This window comes from Rhinichthys klamathensis, unplaced genomic scaffold, assembly GCF_029890125.1.
Source record: "Rhinichthys klamathensis goyatoka isolate OS25496 unplaced genomic scaffold, OSU_Roscu_1.1 h1tg000079l_1, whole genome shotgun sequence".
NCBI classification, from domain to species: Eukaryota; Metazoa; Chordata; class Actinopteri; order Cypriniformes; family Leuciscidae; genus Rhinichthys; species Rhinichthys klamathensis.
In genome coordinates, this window is record NW_026606621.1 from 4,041,640 (window position 1) to 4,060,044 (window position 18,405).

At 45.4% G+C, this 18,405-nt stretch overlaps 1 protein-coding gene across 1 annotated transcript in view; it reads left to right on the forward strand.

The window, feature by feature from the left end:
* il1rapl2 (interleukin 1 receptor accessory protein-like 2) overlaps positions 1-18,405 on the forward strand; it is a 524,364-nt gene that overhangs the window by 482,325 nt on the left and 23,634 nt on the right. The window contains exon 6 of the mRNA XM_056251238.1: positions 9,929-10,003. Within this exon, the coding sequence (XP_056107213.1) occupies positions 9,929-10,003 (75 nt within the window). The remainder of the gene's footprint in view (positions 1-9,928; positions 10,004-18,405) is intronic.

Consider the following 18,405-nt stretch of genomic DNA (forward strand, 5'->3'; position numbering starts at 1 on the left):
TGAGTATGAATACTAATAAAGAATAATAATACAGATACATAATATTAAATAACGAAATTATATTAAAAGATGAAATTTTAGTCTTCATGTAAAGCACGCCACCACTAGACTCTGGAGCAGTGGAAACACTACTCTAGGTTTGGCGGATGCCAGGAGAACGTTACCTGCCTGACTGCATTGTGCCAAATGTAAAGTTTGGTGGAGGAGGGTTACTGGTATGGGGCTGTTTTTCAGGGGTTGGGCTTGGCCCCTTAGTTCTAGTGAAGGGAAATCTTAATTCTTCAGCATGCCAAGATATTATGGTAAAAAAATGCTTCCAAATTTGTGGGAAATGTTTGGGGAGGGGCCTTTTCTATTCCAGCATGACTTTGCCCCAGTGCACAAAGCAAGGTCAATAAAGACATGGTTGGATGAGTGTGGTGTAGAAGAACTTGAATGGCCTGCACAAATTTCCCACAGAAACACTCAAAGCTTTCCCAGAAGAGTTGAAGCTGTAATAGCTGCAAAGAGCTGACCAACCCCATATTAATGTTATTAATGTCCTTAAAGTCCCTGTTGGTGTAATGGTCAGATGACCCAGTACTATTGTCCATATAGTGTATTTGCATCACAACTGGAAATTGCCTACACCAAGTAAATGTTCTGAGAAGCATAGAAGTTAGGCAGAGTGTGATAAGATGTGGTTAGAAGATGTATATTTAAGGGAAGGGATGGAAGTGTCATTGGGGAATGGAGGCATCCGCAGAAGGGCCACAATGTCCTCAGTGTGTGAGAGGAAGTGAGGATGTGGATGGGAAGTGATGGGTCCAGATGCGCAGGGTCAGGTGTCATGAGATATCTGGACCTTCAAGGACAGCTGGTGCTTGCTTGTGAAAGAGAGGCATCAGCCAGGGACAAAGAGATGTGATGCTGGATACAGATCCATTGTCACATGCTCACTCCTGGAGTGAGTCTGAAGTCTGCTCAGTGAGACCACAGGCAAGAACACTTCAAAGTAGGCAGATCCTGCTAGACGTGAAACATGCAAGATCAATAGTTTGTCCTGCTATTTGCGATTTGTATTTGAATCTTAATAGCTACAATATCAGCTGCCTGATACTCTTAGCATTTGAGCTATTTTCAATTGAGAGAAGCTTTTTGCACACTGTGAAATATCCAAAAATATATATTTTTTTACTGCAGGCAAAGACTCACAGACGATTAGTTAAACTTTTTTAAGCTCTTCCTGAGGGGGACTGATGAAAATGTTGCTATGGTTAAGTTGCATGAAACTCTGTTAGCACATTACCAAAGCAAACAGGATACTGGGTATGCTTGTGCTTTAATTGGAAGTGATCTTCATACTGACCCTTTGTTTAAAGCTGCAGTCCGTAGCTTTTCCTCTTTGTCGACATCTCTCTGTTCGAAATCTGTAACTGCAGTGATTCGCGGAATTATCATCTTTACGTGGGTTGTAAATCGGCATGAAACAGCGCGGATGAACACAGTGTTTTGAGGCGAGTGGTGCTGTCAGTCACCGCGCTGTGTGGATACTGTGATACAGAATCACAGATTCACTTTTTGAAAGTGAAAAAAATCCATTTTTGTTCTGACCAACTAAGGGGGAAAAAGCATTCGACATGATAAGCTTCGTTAGATTTAATCAACGCGATTTACAGCAACCGTGCAAATTATAGCCTACTTTGTTCTCAAATTGTTCATGTTAACAACATCAGCATTGCGTGACTACTGTTAAATTTAATGTGTTTTATGGTTACCTGTGTAGTTCAGAATTCATATTCTCCATAATAGCAAAACGAGAAAGGCACAACAAAGGAAACTCCATAACTGTGTGAATTAAGAAAACGTACTGTTACACGATTGAACTATTGAAATGTCTTACTTGTTCAGCAGAAAAAAGCCGTCTCTTCTTCCATTTTGAACCCCTTCAAAACACGGAGTTCACGCACTTTTCAAAAGCCCCGCCGATGTTTAAATCCTTGTGTTCGCATGAGACGGTTTCTTTCTCTTTCTCTAGCCACCTTAAATTCGAAGTACGAAGTCTTTTGGGTTTTATAACTGCTGAATCTCCAGTTGACACTGATGATTGTTGTTTGGATCTCTCTGGATGCCATAAGTTTAATTATGTAAAGTGCTGCGAGAAAAGCCTATAGATCTAAACATCTCGTCACGCGCAGTATAGCCGGCTAGCCGAAACTCCTTCTTTATGTGTACGGGTGTGACGTAATGACGCAAAGACATGCTCGAATTTCCCGCGGAAACCCACCAGTACCACTGGAATTAAAATCATTATTACAAGCTAACCGTTTTGAATCTAGCTATGGCAAGCAGATAGTTTTGACCACTGGCAGAATATGTTTTTTTTTATATAATTATTTTGGATTATTTTTAACTTAAAAAAGTTACGGACTGCAGCTTTAATTTGAAGTATTTAAACGTGATGCAGAAAAGTAAAACATGACGCAGATTGCACATAAATGATCTATTCACACAGAGATAAATCAAAATTGCTATTTGAATAATTTGATTATTGCAAGTTTGCAAAAAGTCTATTGTATATTCCAGTGTTTGAATATAGAATATTTGAATATCAATATAGAGAATCTATTTTGCATGTTTGAGAGAAAAGAGTGCTGTTGCTGCAGAATCTGCCTCGGTTTAATTTCTTTATATATAATTACAGTTTATTACAAGTGTAATCCATACACATTGTTCACCCTGATTCTTTCGCTTTTCATTTTACATTTTTTCACCCTTACACATTCTCTTATCTTAAAGAAGAACTTTGTGTTAATGCATTAACTACAATGAAACATTCAAACAATCATTGATCATTTTAATCTTTTGACAGTAGACTTTTTTTAATAGACCAGGTAAAACTGCAACTGTTTGTCAGAGGATATTGATTTTGGACCTGGTGTATTTTATTATGTGATTTAATTAACTTGAATGGTGCATTGCTAACATGGATTCTAGAAGATTCTAGCAGGCTTTTCCTCTGGGCAGACACACAGATAGCAGCAGAAGTGAGAGGGGGTGGTGAAGTATTGCACAGGGAGCTGTTAGGGAAAAAACGAGAGGGGTGGGTAGAACGGAGAGCGGCACAATCCGATGAAACGGATACGGATGAGCCGGGTTTTCCTTGTCTATATCACCTCTGCCAGGATCCGCCATTGGTTCTGACTTTGTGGTCATTTTCTGAGAAAATTTTAAGAAGGATTTTTTCTTTAGTGCTGTAATTTTGTGTACTGTAGCATTGTAGCTTGTCTTTTAAAGGGATAGTTCACCCAAAAATTTAAATTAGCCCATGATTTACTCACTCTGCATCCTAGGTGTATATGACATTTTTCTTTCAGACGAATACAAACAGAGTTATATTAAAAAATGTCCTTGCTCTTCCAAGCTTTATAATGGGAGCCAATTGGTATATTTTTTTGGAAGTCCATCAAAGCACATCCATCCATGATAAAAGTAATCCAGATGGCTCTGGGAGGTTAATAAAGGCCTTCTGAAGCGAAGCAAATGCGTTCGTGTAAGAAAAATATCCATATTTTAGACTTAATTGACTAAAATGACGTACGCTAAAAGAGCAACACTTGACGATGTAGGAGTATCGTAAGCTTTGACGGCTCTCGCGGTTCAAATAAACAGGGCTGGGCAACCGCGTTCGTCATTACTTTGTGCGTGAAGTTCAAGGGTTACTCTTTTGTCGCAAATCGATGTGTACGGCCGTCTGCCGGAAGTTATTTTAGTCTATAAAGTTTTAAATATGGATATTTTTGTTACACGAACGCATCGCTTCACTTCAGAAGGCCTTTATTAACCCACCAGAGCCATGTGAATTACTTTTTTCATGGATGGATGCGCTTTGATGGACTTCCAAAAAAATATACCCATTCACTCCCATTATTAAGCTTGGAAGAGCCAGGATATTTTTTTATATAACTCTGATTGTATTCGTCTGAAAGAAGAATGTCATATACACCTAGCATGGCTGCAGGGTGAGTAAATCATGGGCTAATTTTCATTTTTGGGTGAACTATCCCTTTAATGGCCCATAGATAGTCTAAATGAATTCACTTTATTCTTGTGCATCTAAAACATTTGGAGCATTTATTTACCCAGCAGACCCAGTTAAATTCGAACAATGTAATCTAAACATCAAGAGGACTTCATTTTCCTAACATTTTATTTGTTAATAAGGAGCTGTTAAAAAGTAATTCTGCCCATGAAAAATCCGAAGTCAGCAAAAGAAATTGTGCCGTGGTTTTTGCATCATTGTAACTAATTGCATTGCTCCAGAGACATTGTACAAATGCAGAGAGTGGAGAAAGCCAGTTTTGTTCACAAGTATTGAATAAACACATTCTCACTGTATCATAAACACATCACTGGGGTTCACAAATATCTCTAAACTTTACTGACATGGCATTAACTGACATCTGCTCACCGGCGTGTGCGTTTGATTCCAGAGTAGCTGCAGGACAAGAAGGGTTTGAGGAGTAAAGGAGTGTGAGCTGATAAAGATGTGTCGATCCAGAAGGGGTGATCTGGTGAACAGTCCGGTCTTCTGTTGACAAGAATGATAGCTTTCATTTGCATGCTAAAGCGGCAGCTGCCCCCTCAAGATGGATGAGGGTCTCGACCTCATCTCTCTCTTTTTGCAGTATTCCTGCACAATAGAGAGAGACAAGATTATACTGAAAGGATTTATATAGCACATAATGAACCCAAACTCTGCTTGTAAGGTGACCTCAAGGAACTGAGCCTGTCTGTCCTGAAAATTAGCTCAGTGGACAGTAGCATACAGCGGTGATTCCAATTTCAAACTCAGGTGGCAACAAAATCATACAAAAAACATTGAAATTTATCCATATTTCTATTTACTGAGCGCTTGGTAAACTTATTTATTCATTTAATTTCTATTCACAATACACATTGTTTCAAAGCAGCATTGCAAAAATTCATAATATTAATCTTTATAATACCTTATTGCATTCTAGTCCACATTGAGCATTGTAGGACTTCATGGGCAATAGTATAGTTTACATTTTGTTGATGTAAATAATCAACCAGACTGAGATTTGCTATTAGTACAGTATATCACTTTATGTGAGTATGTGTATGGGGCTTTTGAATGCTTGAATCTGATCGGTTGACGAACATTCTAAGGTGTGCAGTTATTTTCAGAGCTCAAGTAATTTCAGGCAGGTCTTGACTGCATTACATGTCCATATCACTTCGCCAAATGATTTAAAAGGTTCTTACAGCCTACAACAGCAAAAGAACCAAAACCCATAATGACACAGACCAAGCAAAACAAATAAAGCAAATGTTTTTTTGCCACAAAATTACTTTTTATTATAAACGGAATACTCTATTTTTTCCGCGCTCTCTCCCACTCAAACGCACACACGGACACACACTCACACAGAAATATGTTGTCAGCGCTGCTCTGACAATTTTAGCAGTAAAATAGTTTAACAACTTAAAAGCTACTTGGCATTTCTCACTAGCGAGGTAATAACTGTGCTGTTCTTGGAGCAGATAAACTTACAGTTTCGCTATGCTTAATCTTTCTCTCTCTCTCTCTCTCTCTCTCTCTCTCTCTCTCTCTCTCTCTCTCTCTCTCTCTCTCTCTCTCTCTCTCTCTCTCTCTCTCTCTCTCTCTCTCTCTCTCTCTCTCTCTAATAACTGCATGAGGAGAATTTAAAAAAAAAAAAACATTTTTAAATAAAAACAGAAAACTTTTTATGTGTTCTGGCCGTTCATTTTCTTTCTTTTTTTGTGATCAACTCTTTATTGTCTTTTAGAAATAAAAGTAAAACAAACATCCACTCAGACAAAAAGACAGGGACGGGGGAGCAACAGACATATTATCAAAAAATTAACAAAATGACAGAGAAAATAATAATAATAATAAAAAAAGAGATCTTTATATAGTCATTCCTTTATATAATCCAATATTTTGGAAGAAAAACATTGCCATGCATCAATGGTTCTAGGTTGAGCCTTGTTAATTCGTGCTGTTGTACATTCACAAGTCACTATTTTGTGGAGGCTATGAATCCAATATGTTTTTGCACACATGTGCGGAGTAAACCAGTTCTGTATTATTGTCTTCTTCGCAGCTGTAAACCCAGCAAACAACATTCTTTTTTGCAATGAACTTATACAGGAGTCAGAATCGTCATTGAGAAGACATAAACATGGATTAGACATGTAATCAGTTTGTAGTAAGGAGGATAGAACCAAGTTTACATTATCCCATATGTTGGCAACAATTGGACACTCCCAAAACATATGAAGAAAAGTACCTGACGATACAGTGTTACAGATATGGCAGTTAAAAGTAGTAAGGAGGATAGAACCAAGTTTACATTATCCCATATGTTGGCAACAATTGGACACTCCCAAAACATATGAAGAAAAGTACCTGACGATACAGTGTTACAGATATGGCAGTTAAAAGTTGATTGCAGTTTCATTTTGAACCTCTTGTAAGGGGTTATGTATGCTCTATGGATGACTTTGAAATGGATAAGACGATGAGCCAAGTTTTTAGAAGTTAAGATTAGATTAGACCACACCCTCTCCCAGTCGACAGATAAATTAAAATCAGATAATTCACGATTCCAGATAGATTTAATAGAAAGAGGCTTTGCAATGTGATCATTGACTTTACTATATATTAAAGAAACAGAAGGCCGACCAGAGGATGGTGCGATCCAATCCCACATAGGATGGGAGGAAATGGGGGATGCCCAGGGAACCCCATATGCCTTGAGAGCCGAGCATAGCTGAAAAAAGACAAAATATGAGGATGCTGGTAAACAAAACTTAGTTCTTAGTTCTTGAAGTGCGCAAAGTCCCTGGTTATCAAATAAGTCGCCGCATGTGTTTATACCCAGTGAAGACCAAGAAGGCTGGACAAATGGCTGATTTCCACATAAAGATTAAAGTTGTGCCATAAAGGTGTGTTGCTACAAAATTTGAATGGTCCTCCCATCAGACGTTCAACCCTTTTCCAGATCCTAATAGAATTGACCACAACTGGGCCGAATTTATGCTTATTTTTATTTCCTGTACCAGCAAATACAATATCTTGGAGCCTATGTGGTTTAACCTTGTCAGCTTCAATTTCTCTCCATGGAACTTTGGATTGAGAATCAACCCAAATATGAAGAGCCTTAAGTTGGAATGACCAATAATATAACTCAAAATTTGGCACAGCCAATCCTCCTGAAAGTATAGGATGCTGTAATGTGTCTAGTTTTATTCTGGGTCGTTTACCAGTCCAGATAAACTGGGAAAGTATGGAATTAATCTCCTTAAAGTAACCTGGAGGGGGGGGGGGGGGGGGGGAAGCGGCAGCATAGAAAAAAGAAAATTAAGCCGAGGTAACAAATTCATTTTCACTGCGGAGATTCGGCCTTGAAGAGAGACATTAAGATTATTCCATCTTTGAGTATCACTCTTGATCTTGCCTAAAACGTTATTAAAGTTGTCCCTGGCAATCTTATGGATATTTTTATATATGGTAATACCCAAATAGATGAAAGAATCTTTAATAGGATTGAATGAGGGGATAGGACAATTAACCTTAACATTGTTAATTGGCATTAAAGCAGATTTGGTCCATTTTATCTTGTATCCCGATAAACTACTAAAGCGGTCGAATTCCTTAATTATACTGGTTAACGACATATCAAAGTGATCTAAATATAAAATTATGTCATCCGCATCCAACGAAATAATATGATTATGGTCGTGAATCTTAATCGGTGTTACTTCAGATTTCCTAATGGCTTGTGCTAGTGGTTCAAGGGATAAAAAAAAACAATAAGGGTGAAAGTATTATATTAGTAATATAAATAATATTACCAGTTAAGACTGATGCCTCAGGTGAGTGGTAAAGTGTCTTAATCATAGAGATGTAATGTTCACCAAAACCAAAACATTGCAGAACTACCCACATATAGTTCCACTCTAGCCTGTCAAAGGCTTTTTCAGCGTCGAGTGAAAAAAAACGCACAAGGGCTCGGATGGGCGTCTGCAAAATCCAAAACATGAAAAAGTCGACGCATATTATCGGATGCGTGACGTCCCTTAATAAAACCGTTTTGATCCTCCTTAATTAAGCTATGGATTACTTTCTCCATACGGGAGGCAATAACTTTAGCATAAACTTTTAAATCGCATGAGATGAGTGATATTGGTCTATAGTTGGAGCAATCTAGCGGATCTTTCCCCTTTTTAAGAAGCAATGATATCAAAGATGTTTTTTGATCTCTATGAAATGCCCCGTGCTCAATTGCAAGAGTAAATGAATCAAGCATGAGAGTCCCTACCAAATCCCATATTTCTAAATACAATTCAGGAGGGATGCCATCAAGGCCTGGTGACTTGCCCTTTTGAAGACTTGTTAGTGATTCGTGGAGCTCCTCCAAATTTAACGGGGCCTCCAAAGAGTCTTTATCCATCTGTGAGATCCGAGGCAGTTCTAATTTACCTAGATACTCTTTGCAGATTGACTCATCCAAATCGGTTTCAGCTTTGTATAAATTTGTGTAAAAATCCTGAAATATGTTACTAATTTTCACATGATTCGTGGTGACCTGATCATCTGAAGATTTTATTGTACTGATAAATGCCTTAGACTCACATTCCCTCAACCTGATGGCCAGTTAGTGGCTAGGTATCTCCGATTCAAAATAATATTTTTGTCTAGTTCTATGTAATATAAACTCTGCCTTTGATTGTGAAAGTAAATCATATTCTACTTTTAAGGAGGACAATCGTGTAGCTTGTTGATCAGAAAAACTTTGTTTTTGCAAGTTTTGTAATAATTGGATCTTGCTTTCTAATTGTGTAGCCGTTCATTTTCTTGACAACAGCGTTTTGGAGGCCTGAAAATGTGTTTTTTAAAGTGCAAGATTTTGAAAATGATACCGTTATTGTCTCTGTGTAAACTACCAAAAAAAAGAGAAAATGTGAATTTGTGAAAATGGTGATGGCATGCGCATGCTTATTATGTGCTCTGTCTAGAGGCACATAGTGTTTCTTTACAAAGTGACATCGCCAACTACTGGCCTGGCATGAATACTACAGTGTTTTTAATCGTTTTTGCTGATCAGTGTGAATGGGGATTGTTTTGACAAGGTTATCATCTTTATGCAAAAACAAAGGAAATTTTTTTCCGATTTTAGTACATCGTTGTCATGTAAACACACCCTTAGTCTGCTATCAATGGCTCAAGCCTCCGTTACTAGCTCTTAAATGGCGTTTTGGAATTAGCAACAGAGGCGTGGGATGAGATGGGTAAGAAATTAGTCCTACACACAAGAGCGTTTTAAGGACAAAAACCTGACTCCTGCAAGTTCATCTGCAATGCCCACATCTCAACATCCAATCAACAACTGATCCACAACCGCCCTATATTTTTCTTTTTCGAAAATCCATTACACTCGGATGTACTTCACAATGTGGAAGAACAGATTTTTGTCTTACTTCCGTTTCATTGTACAGTACTTTGAATCCACAATAAGGGCTCTATTTTGTACTTTTGTTAGTGCAGAGCTAGAGACTACAACCATACGCTGTCTTATTCACTTTTTGTGGGAGCATTCAACGAAACGTGCATGAGAGGTTAATGTGATGACAGTCAGTTATGCCTGAGTGTGTACTGCACAAAAATGACAAAAACTTTACCCTGTCCACTGACTTTACATGTAAAACGTACTGAATTGCACAGCGCTCAAGACTTGCTGCTCTTCAATAGGGCCCTAAATTGCTTTGGAGAAAGCGTTTGCCAAATGTATAAATTACTTTTAGATGGCCTAGACAGCAAAGAGGATGTAGTTTTGAGTTATTGAGATAAATATTTCATTCAGTGCCTGATTGCTAATGTGTGTTTATTGTTTTGCAGCACTTCTTACAACCAGACCACCAAAAGTCTTGTTCCCATCAGAGAGACAGGCGACTACTGTAGACGTCCAACTAGGTGAGTCCTCACAATCTCAGTCATGCCACCCCATCTCTAAAACACAAAAACACACATCCACATGCACAGATACACAAAGAGAAAAAGATTTTTCTTTTATAAAAGTGCTTACAGTCATGCATGATTAATATGGCAGAAATAAAACACAAACAACAAATGCTGAGAACCACAGAGCTCCTGACCTTGATTCCATAAAATCCAAATGAGAGTTTTGTGGCATTTAATCAATTTCTGCTGACTTTGAAGTCATTTATACGCTCCTATAAAATGAAAAAAATGTAATTTAAGCAGATATATGGGTTCCACTTTATTTTGATAGTCCACTTTAGACATTCTACTATAAGTGACTTTGCAACTACATGTCAACTAACTCTCATTAGAGTATTAGTAGAGTGTAGTAGACTGTCAGTAGACTGTTAGGTTAGGGTTAGATTTTAGGGTTCGGGTTAGGAGAATAAGTTGACTTGTAGTTGCCAAGTTACTTATAGTCAGTAGAATGTCTGTTGGGGGAGTGTCACAAGGTGACAAATCTAGCGGAACTAATTTCCGCTAGGAGTGTGTTTCCCCCCGGGACGATTTCACCGGCACACCGTGCTGGTTTGCTGTTGTCAGTTGCCATGACAGCGGCAGCTGATTAGCTAAGCGGTACCAGGTGCGGGTGTTTGGTGTGGGGATCTGTGATTGGGAAACACGGCCCAGAGAAGCAGTTAAAAGGAAAAGGAAAAGGCATTCGAGCGTGGTACTCCCTCGGGAGAGATCGATTCCTTTGGCTGTGGCTGGGGTTTGCTGGGATCTTTGGAGCGGCTGTGAGGATCTGACTGGAAAGGGGTGCAACGGTGATTGAAGGAGTGCAAGCTGGAACGTGAATTGGATGTGAAGTGAGCGAATTGTGGAGATTGAGTCAAGATTGGAGAATGTCATCACTCGAGGGAGAAAGATAAGTAATGAAACACCGGATCCGTGTGAATGCATGTCTTGCACTGAATTGAATAAGGAATTGTGAAGTGTATTGACCACAAATATAATTACCACTAAGAGTGTGAACTGATTCATCTTTGAACCCCTGATATCTTCTTCTGAGTATGAAAGAGTGTTGAAGACGCTGTGTTCCATGCGGTGCGAAATCCTCTGCATCTCACCAGCTTCTGAGTGGCGAATCAGCGCAACAGTGGAGGGATTGAACATTGGGTCCTGTGATATGGTAGAGGAGGGTGATTGCCTTGTTCAACTTGTTCTGTCTATTTAAATAGAACGTTTCTCCGCCACCGCCTGCTTGTGTGCTGCCTGTTCGGAGGAAAGACACGCCCCAGCCTTCGTGTTACCGTGGGAGCCAACCAGACCAGCCGTAAGCCTGATTCCCCTCTATATGAAAGGATCCTGTTCGTTCTTGTATCAAAGGCTTTGCCTATCTAGACAGAAGATTCTTCTGCCTCGGCCTTCTTGTGTGCTGCCTGTTCAGAGGAGAGACACACCCCAGCAGCAGCGCTGCTCGTCCCGAACCACCCGCTCCAGCCGTAAGTCCACCCTTCACCGAAATAGAATTAAACCTGCACACTTGTCTCTGTCCTGGATCATACAGGGTACCCTTGTCTCTGGCTGGGGTCGTCAAGGGCGGAAAGGCACCCGGAGGACCTCGCACCTGTCGAATAGCTGACGCTTGAGAAAACTTACCTGCTACCCACCTGTCCTGTGGAGAGAGTCCTCGCCTGGCCCGTGGTCCCGGCCCTGGTCTGCCCAGACCGTTGTCCGCCTGTAATTCGCCGAAAAGGGCCTTCTTACCACGTTACTTACCTGCACGCCAGACGGGCGTTCGGCTCCCTCCTCCTCTGTGGCTGCCAGTAGTCCGGGCCCTCGCAGCGCACCCCCCGGTCTCCTCCTCCCTGGAAAGAGAGACGAAGCCCATATTAAGACTTTTAATTCCTGCTTTTATTTAAATAAAGATTGTTACTTTTAGAAAATCTCCTTGTCTGTCTGGTCTCTGGTACGCTCCTCGAGGTGGTCCTGGGTTTTGAGGGGTGGGCGCAGTCTGGCTTGGCTCCCCGACCTGTGACAGATTTGGCGTAAGTCGGCAGGGTACCACCTCGAGTTGAGCGGCCAGAGATCAAGATGGCGGACGAAGAGGCACCTGTGGTGCGGCAGCCGGTCATGCCGATCTTTGTGGGAGCCCCATGGGCCCAGAAGTATGGAGGCCCAGGATCGGAAGTGAGTTTGGCGGCATGGAAGACCCAGGTTGAGTACCTGGTAGGACTCCAAGGTTTGAGTGCCCCCCAAGGAGTGCAGTTTGTTTTAAATTCACTAGAGGGAGAAGCGGGAAGAGAAGTGCAAGCAGCACCGGAAGCAACGAGAACCACGGTTCGGGCCATCTTTGATTTCCTTACGGAGCAATATGGAGACACTACCCCGGTTGCTGTGCTGCGAACACAGTTCTTCAATTGTAAGCAGGGACCGCGACAAACTATCCGGGCATTTGCACTGCAGCTAAGGGAGCAGTTCTCCCGGTTGAAGAAGAGACAGGATCATGGCCTGGGAGGTGAGGAAGTTCTACCGAGGGATCAGTTCCTACTGGGATTGCTGGAAGGTCCCGTGCGCCAAAGTTTACGGATACAGTTCCGACGAGAGCCAGACCTCACTTTTGAAGATCTACGGAGGGAAGCCTTAGCACTTGAGCAAGATCATGCCGAGAGTGTAGCTCCTCCCCACTGCATGGCCACGAATGCTGCTAGTAGACCTCCGTCCCCCGTCATGTCTGATTGGAAGCAGGCCTTCCGTGAAGAACTGAAGAGGGATGTTCGTGATCAAATGTCCTCATTGACCAAATCCTTTATGGAAGAACTTCGCCGAGAACACCTCCATTCCTTGTCTTTGCCGAGGGAGCGAGCCCATTCAGAGGGGAATCGACCTCCAGCACACCGTCCATTTCGAACAGCCGGGACTCGATTCCAGTGGGATGAGCAAGGGCGTCCCATCTGCAATGGTTGCGGAGAGCCAGGACACTACCTTCGCCAGTGCCACTCTCGCCGTGCCTCACAAGGGGGTTTTTAGTGTCACCGGCCACTGTGGGTCAAGTGGTCGGGACCTCCTCATCGGACCCATGTTCGTCTGGGACTTCGCAGGAGAGTTTGGTGGGGCGTTGCCCCGTGGTGATGGTCCAGGTAAATGGCCAGAAAGTACAATGCCTCCTGGACACCGGGTCACAAGTCACTCTCTTTTCAGAAAGTTTGTCTCTGGAGTTGTTTGGTGCCCAGGGCCGGCCCATGACAGAAGCCCCATGGCTCACCTTGCGGGGAGCCAACGGCTTCGACATCCCGTACGTGGGATATCTAGTAACCGACCTGGAGATACATGGGATTGTTGTGCCTCAGAAAGGAGTGGTGATCGTACGGGATGCGTGCCTGGGGTCCCACCGCGCACTGCTGGGCATGAATGTCGTCTCGGAGTGTTGGGAGGAAATATTCCGGAATGGACCCAGTCGAGCAGCATCGACGTCGGAGGGCCGAGAATGGAGTCGTGTGAGAGCTGATTGTCGTCGAGTATGCCTGGCTAAGTCACAGGGGAACCGCGAGGGCACCGGGAGAGTAGCTTGTCGGTATGCTCTGGAAATTCCAGCTCGGAGTGAGGCCGTAGTCTGGGCCAGGCTGCCTTCCCGACTTTATCGCCCAGAGGAGTGGGTCTTGGGGAACCCCATCCAGATTGTTCCAAGGTAGAAGTTGCTCGAGGATTGGCATCTGCACGGAGAGGCCGGGTCTGTGTAAAGGTCAGAAACACGAACTCCTTCCCTGTCCACTTATATCGCCATCAGCGTTTAGCCCGAGTTACCTCGGTGAAGGCACAGCAAGTTCGAGAACCAGGAGAAATCAGATTCAACCGGGTGAGTCCGACAGTAGTAGAAGTGGCCCTGGCACAGACAGATCAGCATGTGGAAGGAACTGGGGAGGGAGTCCCAGCTTATCTCAAAGGAGAGTCACTGTGGGGAGAAGGTCTGACAGGAGGTCAGACAAACCAGCTTCGAGGCTTCTTGTTGCAATGGCAGCACTTGTTTTCCACTCACGACGAGGACTACGGTCGAACCAACGCAGTCCAACACCAGATCCCAACTGGAGATGCTGCACCCAGTAGAGAACGCTACCGGCCTGTACCCCCGACCCTATCCTCTGAGGTCCGCACCCTCCTTCGGGGAATGTTGGACAAGGGGATCATCCGTGAGAGCAGTAGTCCCTGGGCTGCGCCCATTGTCCTGGTACGGAAAAAGACCGGCTCATGGAGGTTCTGTGTGGACTACCGGAAATTAAATCTGGTGACGAAAAGAGATGCTTTCCCGTTACCCCGAGTAGAGGACTCCCTCACGAGCTTGACACAAGCGGCCTGGTATTCCACTCTTGATCTGGCCAGTGGGTATTGGCAGGTGGAGGTGGATGTGCGGGACAGGGAGAAGACCGCGTTCACTACCCCCTTTGGGCTCTATGAGTGGGACCGGATGCCGTTCGGCCTGTGCAACGCCCCAGCCACCTTCCAACGGTTGATGCAGCGTTGCTTGGGCGGCCAGCTGATGGAGTCCACCTTAGTATACCTGGACGACGTGATTGTCTACTCCCCAGATTTCGAGTCCCACCTTCGGCACCTGGAACAGGTCTTTCGCTCTCTGGAGAAGTACGGGCTGAAGCTCCAGCCAGATAAGTGCCAGCTCTTCCGGAAGGAGGTGAAATTCCTGGGTCATATAGTGAGCGCTGCAGGGATTTCGGTGGACCCAGAGAAGGTGTCGGCTGTCCAGGAGTGGGCCGCGCCTAAGACCGTACGCCAGGTCAGATCATTCCTGGGCTTTGTCGGGTACTACAGGCGGTTCATCAAAGGCTTCTCCCACATCGCCAAGCCTATCAACCAGCTGTTAGGGGGCACTGGATGGTCCCGGGGCCGGGGATCTCCCTCAGTCCAGTGGGACTCAGCCTGTGAGACTGCGTTTCAGCGACTCAAGCAGGAGTTACTGCAAGCACCAATTCTGGCCTACGCTGACTTCACTCAACCCTTCACCTTATACACCGACGCCAGCAACCTGGGTCTGGGAGCTGTACTGGCTCAGAAACAACAGGGCGAGGAAAGAGTCATTGCATACGCCAGCCGAAGTTTACATCCGGCTGAGAAAAACGATGCCAATTACAGTTCCTTTAAGCTTGAGTTGCTGGCGATGAAATGGGCTCTGAGCGAGAAGTTCAAAGACTATCTGTGGGGAGCGAAGGTGCTCGTCGTGACTGACAATAACCCCTTGGTACATCTACAGACCGCCAAGCTGGGGGCGGTTGAGCAGAGGTGGGTGGCACAGTTGGCCAACTATGATTACCAGCTGCAGTATCGTCCAGGAAAAGAGCACACCAACGCTGATGTACTGTCCAGACTTCCTGAAGCGCGATCTGTGGGTCAAACATCAGCGCTGAACGAGGGACGTGAGGAAGGATTGATGGTGGGCATCGTGGAGGCACCGGGCGAACCATCCGTCGAACCCCCTGCAAATTGGGGATGGGAGCCCCAGCGTTGGAGGATGTGGCAGGAGGAGGATGAGGATTTGAGGCTGGTACGGACTTGGCTGAGTGAAGGGGCTTGGCCCGAAGGCGAGGAACGCCGGGCCCAGACACGGGTGGTGCGGGGACTGCTGGGACAGAAAGGGAGGCTCCTTCTGAAAGAAGGGGTGATGTGCAGGTCCCTCCAGGACCCAACTCTGGGCGAAGAGGTCTGCCAAGTGGTGGTCCCCGAAGGGAAATGTCATTCCCTGCTACAGGCTTACCATTCCAAATTGGGACATCAAGGGCAGGAGAGGACATTGTCCCTGTTACGGCGGCACTTCTATTGGCCTGGGATGGAGGGAACTACGAGGACTTACCTGCACGGATGTCCACGCTGCATGCTCTTCAAGGCAAGGAAGGAGGTACGGGCCCCGTTGGTGCCCATTCGGGCTAAGGCCCCGCTGCACATCGTAGCCATGGACTACTTGACGCTGGGCCGACCGATGGATCGGATACAGAACATTCTTGTAGTCACTGACCTATTCACGAAGTACGCCTGGGCCATTCCAACCCTGGATCAGACTGCCACTACCACCGCCAATGCTTTATGGAAGTATGTTATCCAGCCATTCGGGTGTCCCGAAATACTCCATGCTGATCAAGGGCCCAACTTCGAGTCTCGGGTGATTCACGAACTGTGCCAGCTGTATGGGTGTAAGAAGACCCACACCACCCCTTACCACCCTCAAGGGAACGGAGGTTGCGAACGGCTGAACCAGACGCTGCTGGGTCTCCTGGGGACCCTGGAAGGAGAGCAACAGGGACACTGGGTGGAAAAACTCCCAATGCTGGTCCAGGCATACAATAACAGCGTGCACAGCACCACCGGGTATGCCCCAACCTACCTGATGTTCGGTAGACACGTGAGACTGCCTATCGATCTGCTATTGGGAGCCACTCCAGCGGAGGAAGGGGGCAACTTGACAGAGTGGGTGGCAGGACACCACCAGCGCCTTCACACCGCCTACGAACAGGTCTCAGACCGGATAAATCAAGCAGCAGTGAAGAATAAGAGGCTGTATGACCGAACAGCTCGAGAAGCACCGTTACTACCAGGAGAAAGAGTGCTGGTACGGGACAATCGTCGCCAAGGGAAGGGAAAACTGAGCGACCGATGGGAGTCCCAACCATACGTGGTACAGCGGCAACCTCGCCCAGACCAGCCTGTATATGCCGTTCGTCCCGAAGGGAGAGCTGGCCCAGAGCGAGTGTTACATCGGAATTTGATCCGTCCGTGTCCCAATTACCCGAAACCAGTGGAGAGAAACCCCCCGGTTGAAACACCATCGATGCCCTTGCTGTTGGGTTGGGCAGTGGTCCCAAGGGGACTGGGCGCAGAGCCGCGCCAAGTAGATCCTGCCTCACCGCCGAGGCGATCACAGCGGGGTAATCGAGGCCAGCCTCCAACACGGTACGGAGACTGGGTGGCCGAGCCCCGTTCTAGGGACTAGAACGGTTTGGTGGGGGGGTATGTCACAAGGTGACAAATCTAGCGGAACTAATTTCCGCTAGGAGTGTGTTTCCCCCCCGGGACGATTTCACCGGCACACCGTGCTGGTTTGCTGTTGTCAGTTGCCATGACAGCGGCAGCTGATTAGCTAAGCGGTACCAGGTGCGGGTGTTTGGTGTGGGGATCTGTGATTGGGAAACACGGCCCAGAGAAGCAGTTAAAAGGAAAAGGAAAAGGCATTCGAGCATGGTACTCCCTCGGGAGAGATCGATTCCTTTGGCTGTGGCTGGGGTTTGCTGGGATCTTTGGAGCGGCTGTGAGGATCTGACTGGAAAGGGGTGCAACGGTGATTGAAGGAGTGCAAGCTGGAACGTGAATTGGATGTGAAGTGAGCGAATTGTGGAGATTGAGTCAAGATTGGAGAATGTCATCACTCGAGGGAGAAAGATAAGTAATGAAACACCGGATCCGTGTGAATGCATGTCTTGCACTGAATTGAATAAGGAATTGTGAAGTGTATTGACCACAAATATAATTACCACTAAGAGTGTGAACTGATTCATCTTTGAACCCCTGATATCTTCTTCTGAGTATGAAAGAGTGTTGAAGACGCTGTGTTCCATGCGGTGCGAAATCCTCTGCATCTCACCAGCTTCTGAGTGGCGAATCAGCGCAAGAGTGGAGGGATTGAACATTGGGTCCTGTGATATGGGAGAGGAGGGTGATTGCCTTGTTCAACTTGTTCTGTCTATTTAAATAGAACGTTTCTCCGCCACCGCCTGCTTGTGTGCTGCCTGTTCGGAGGAAAGACACGCCCCAGCCTTCGTGTTACCGTGGGAGCCAACCAGACCAGCCGTAAGCCTGATTCCCCTCTATATGAAAGGATCCTGTTCGTTCTTGTATCAAAGGCTTTGCCTATCTAGACAGAAGATTCTTCTGCCTCGGCCTTCTTGTGTGCTGCCTGTTCAGAGGAGAGACACACCCCAGCAGCAGCGCTGCTCGTCCCGAACCACCCGCTCCAGCCGTAAGTCCACCCTTCACCGAAATAGAATTAAACCTGCACACTTGTCTCTGTCCTGGATCATACAGGGTACCCTTGTCTCTGGCTGGGGTCGTCAAGGGCGGAAAGGCACCCGGAGGACCTCGCACCTGTCGAATAGCTGACGCTTGAGAAAACTTACCTGCTACCCACCTGTCCTGTGGAGAGAGTCCTCGCCTGGCCCGTGGTCCCGGCCCTGGTCTGCCCAGACCGTTGTCCGCCTGTAATTCGCCGAAAAGGGCCTTCTTACCACGTTACTTACCTGCACGCCAGACGGGCGTTCGGCTCCCTCCTCCTCTGTGGCTGCCAGTAGTCCGGGCCCTCGCAGCGCACCCCCCGGTCTCCTCCTCCCTGGAAAGAG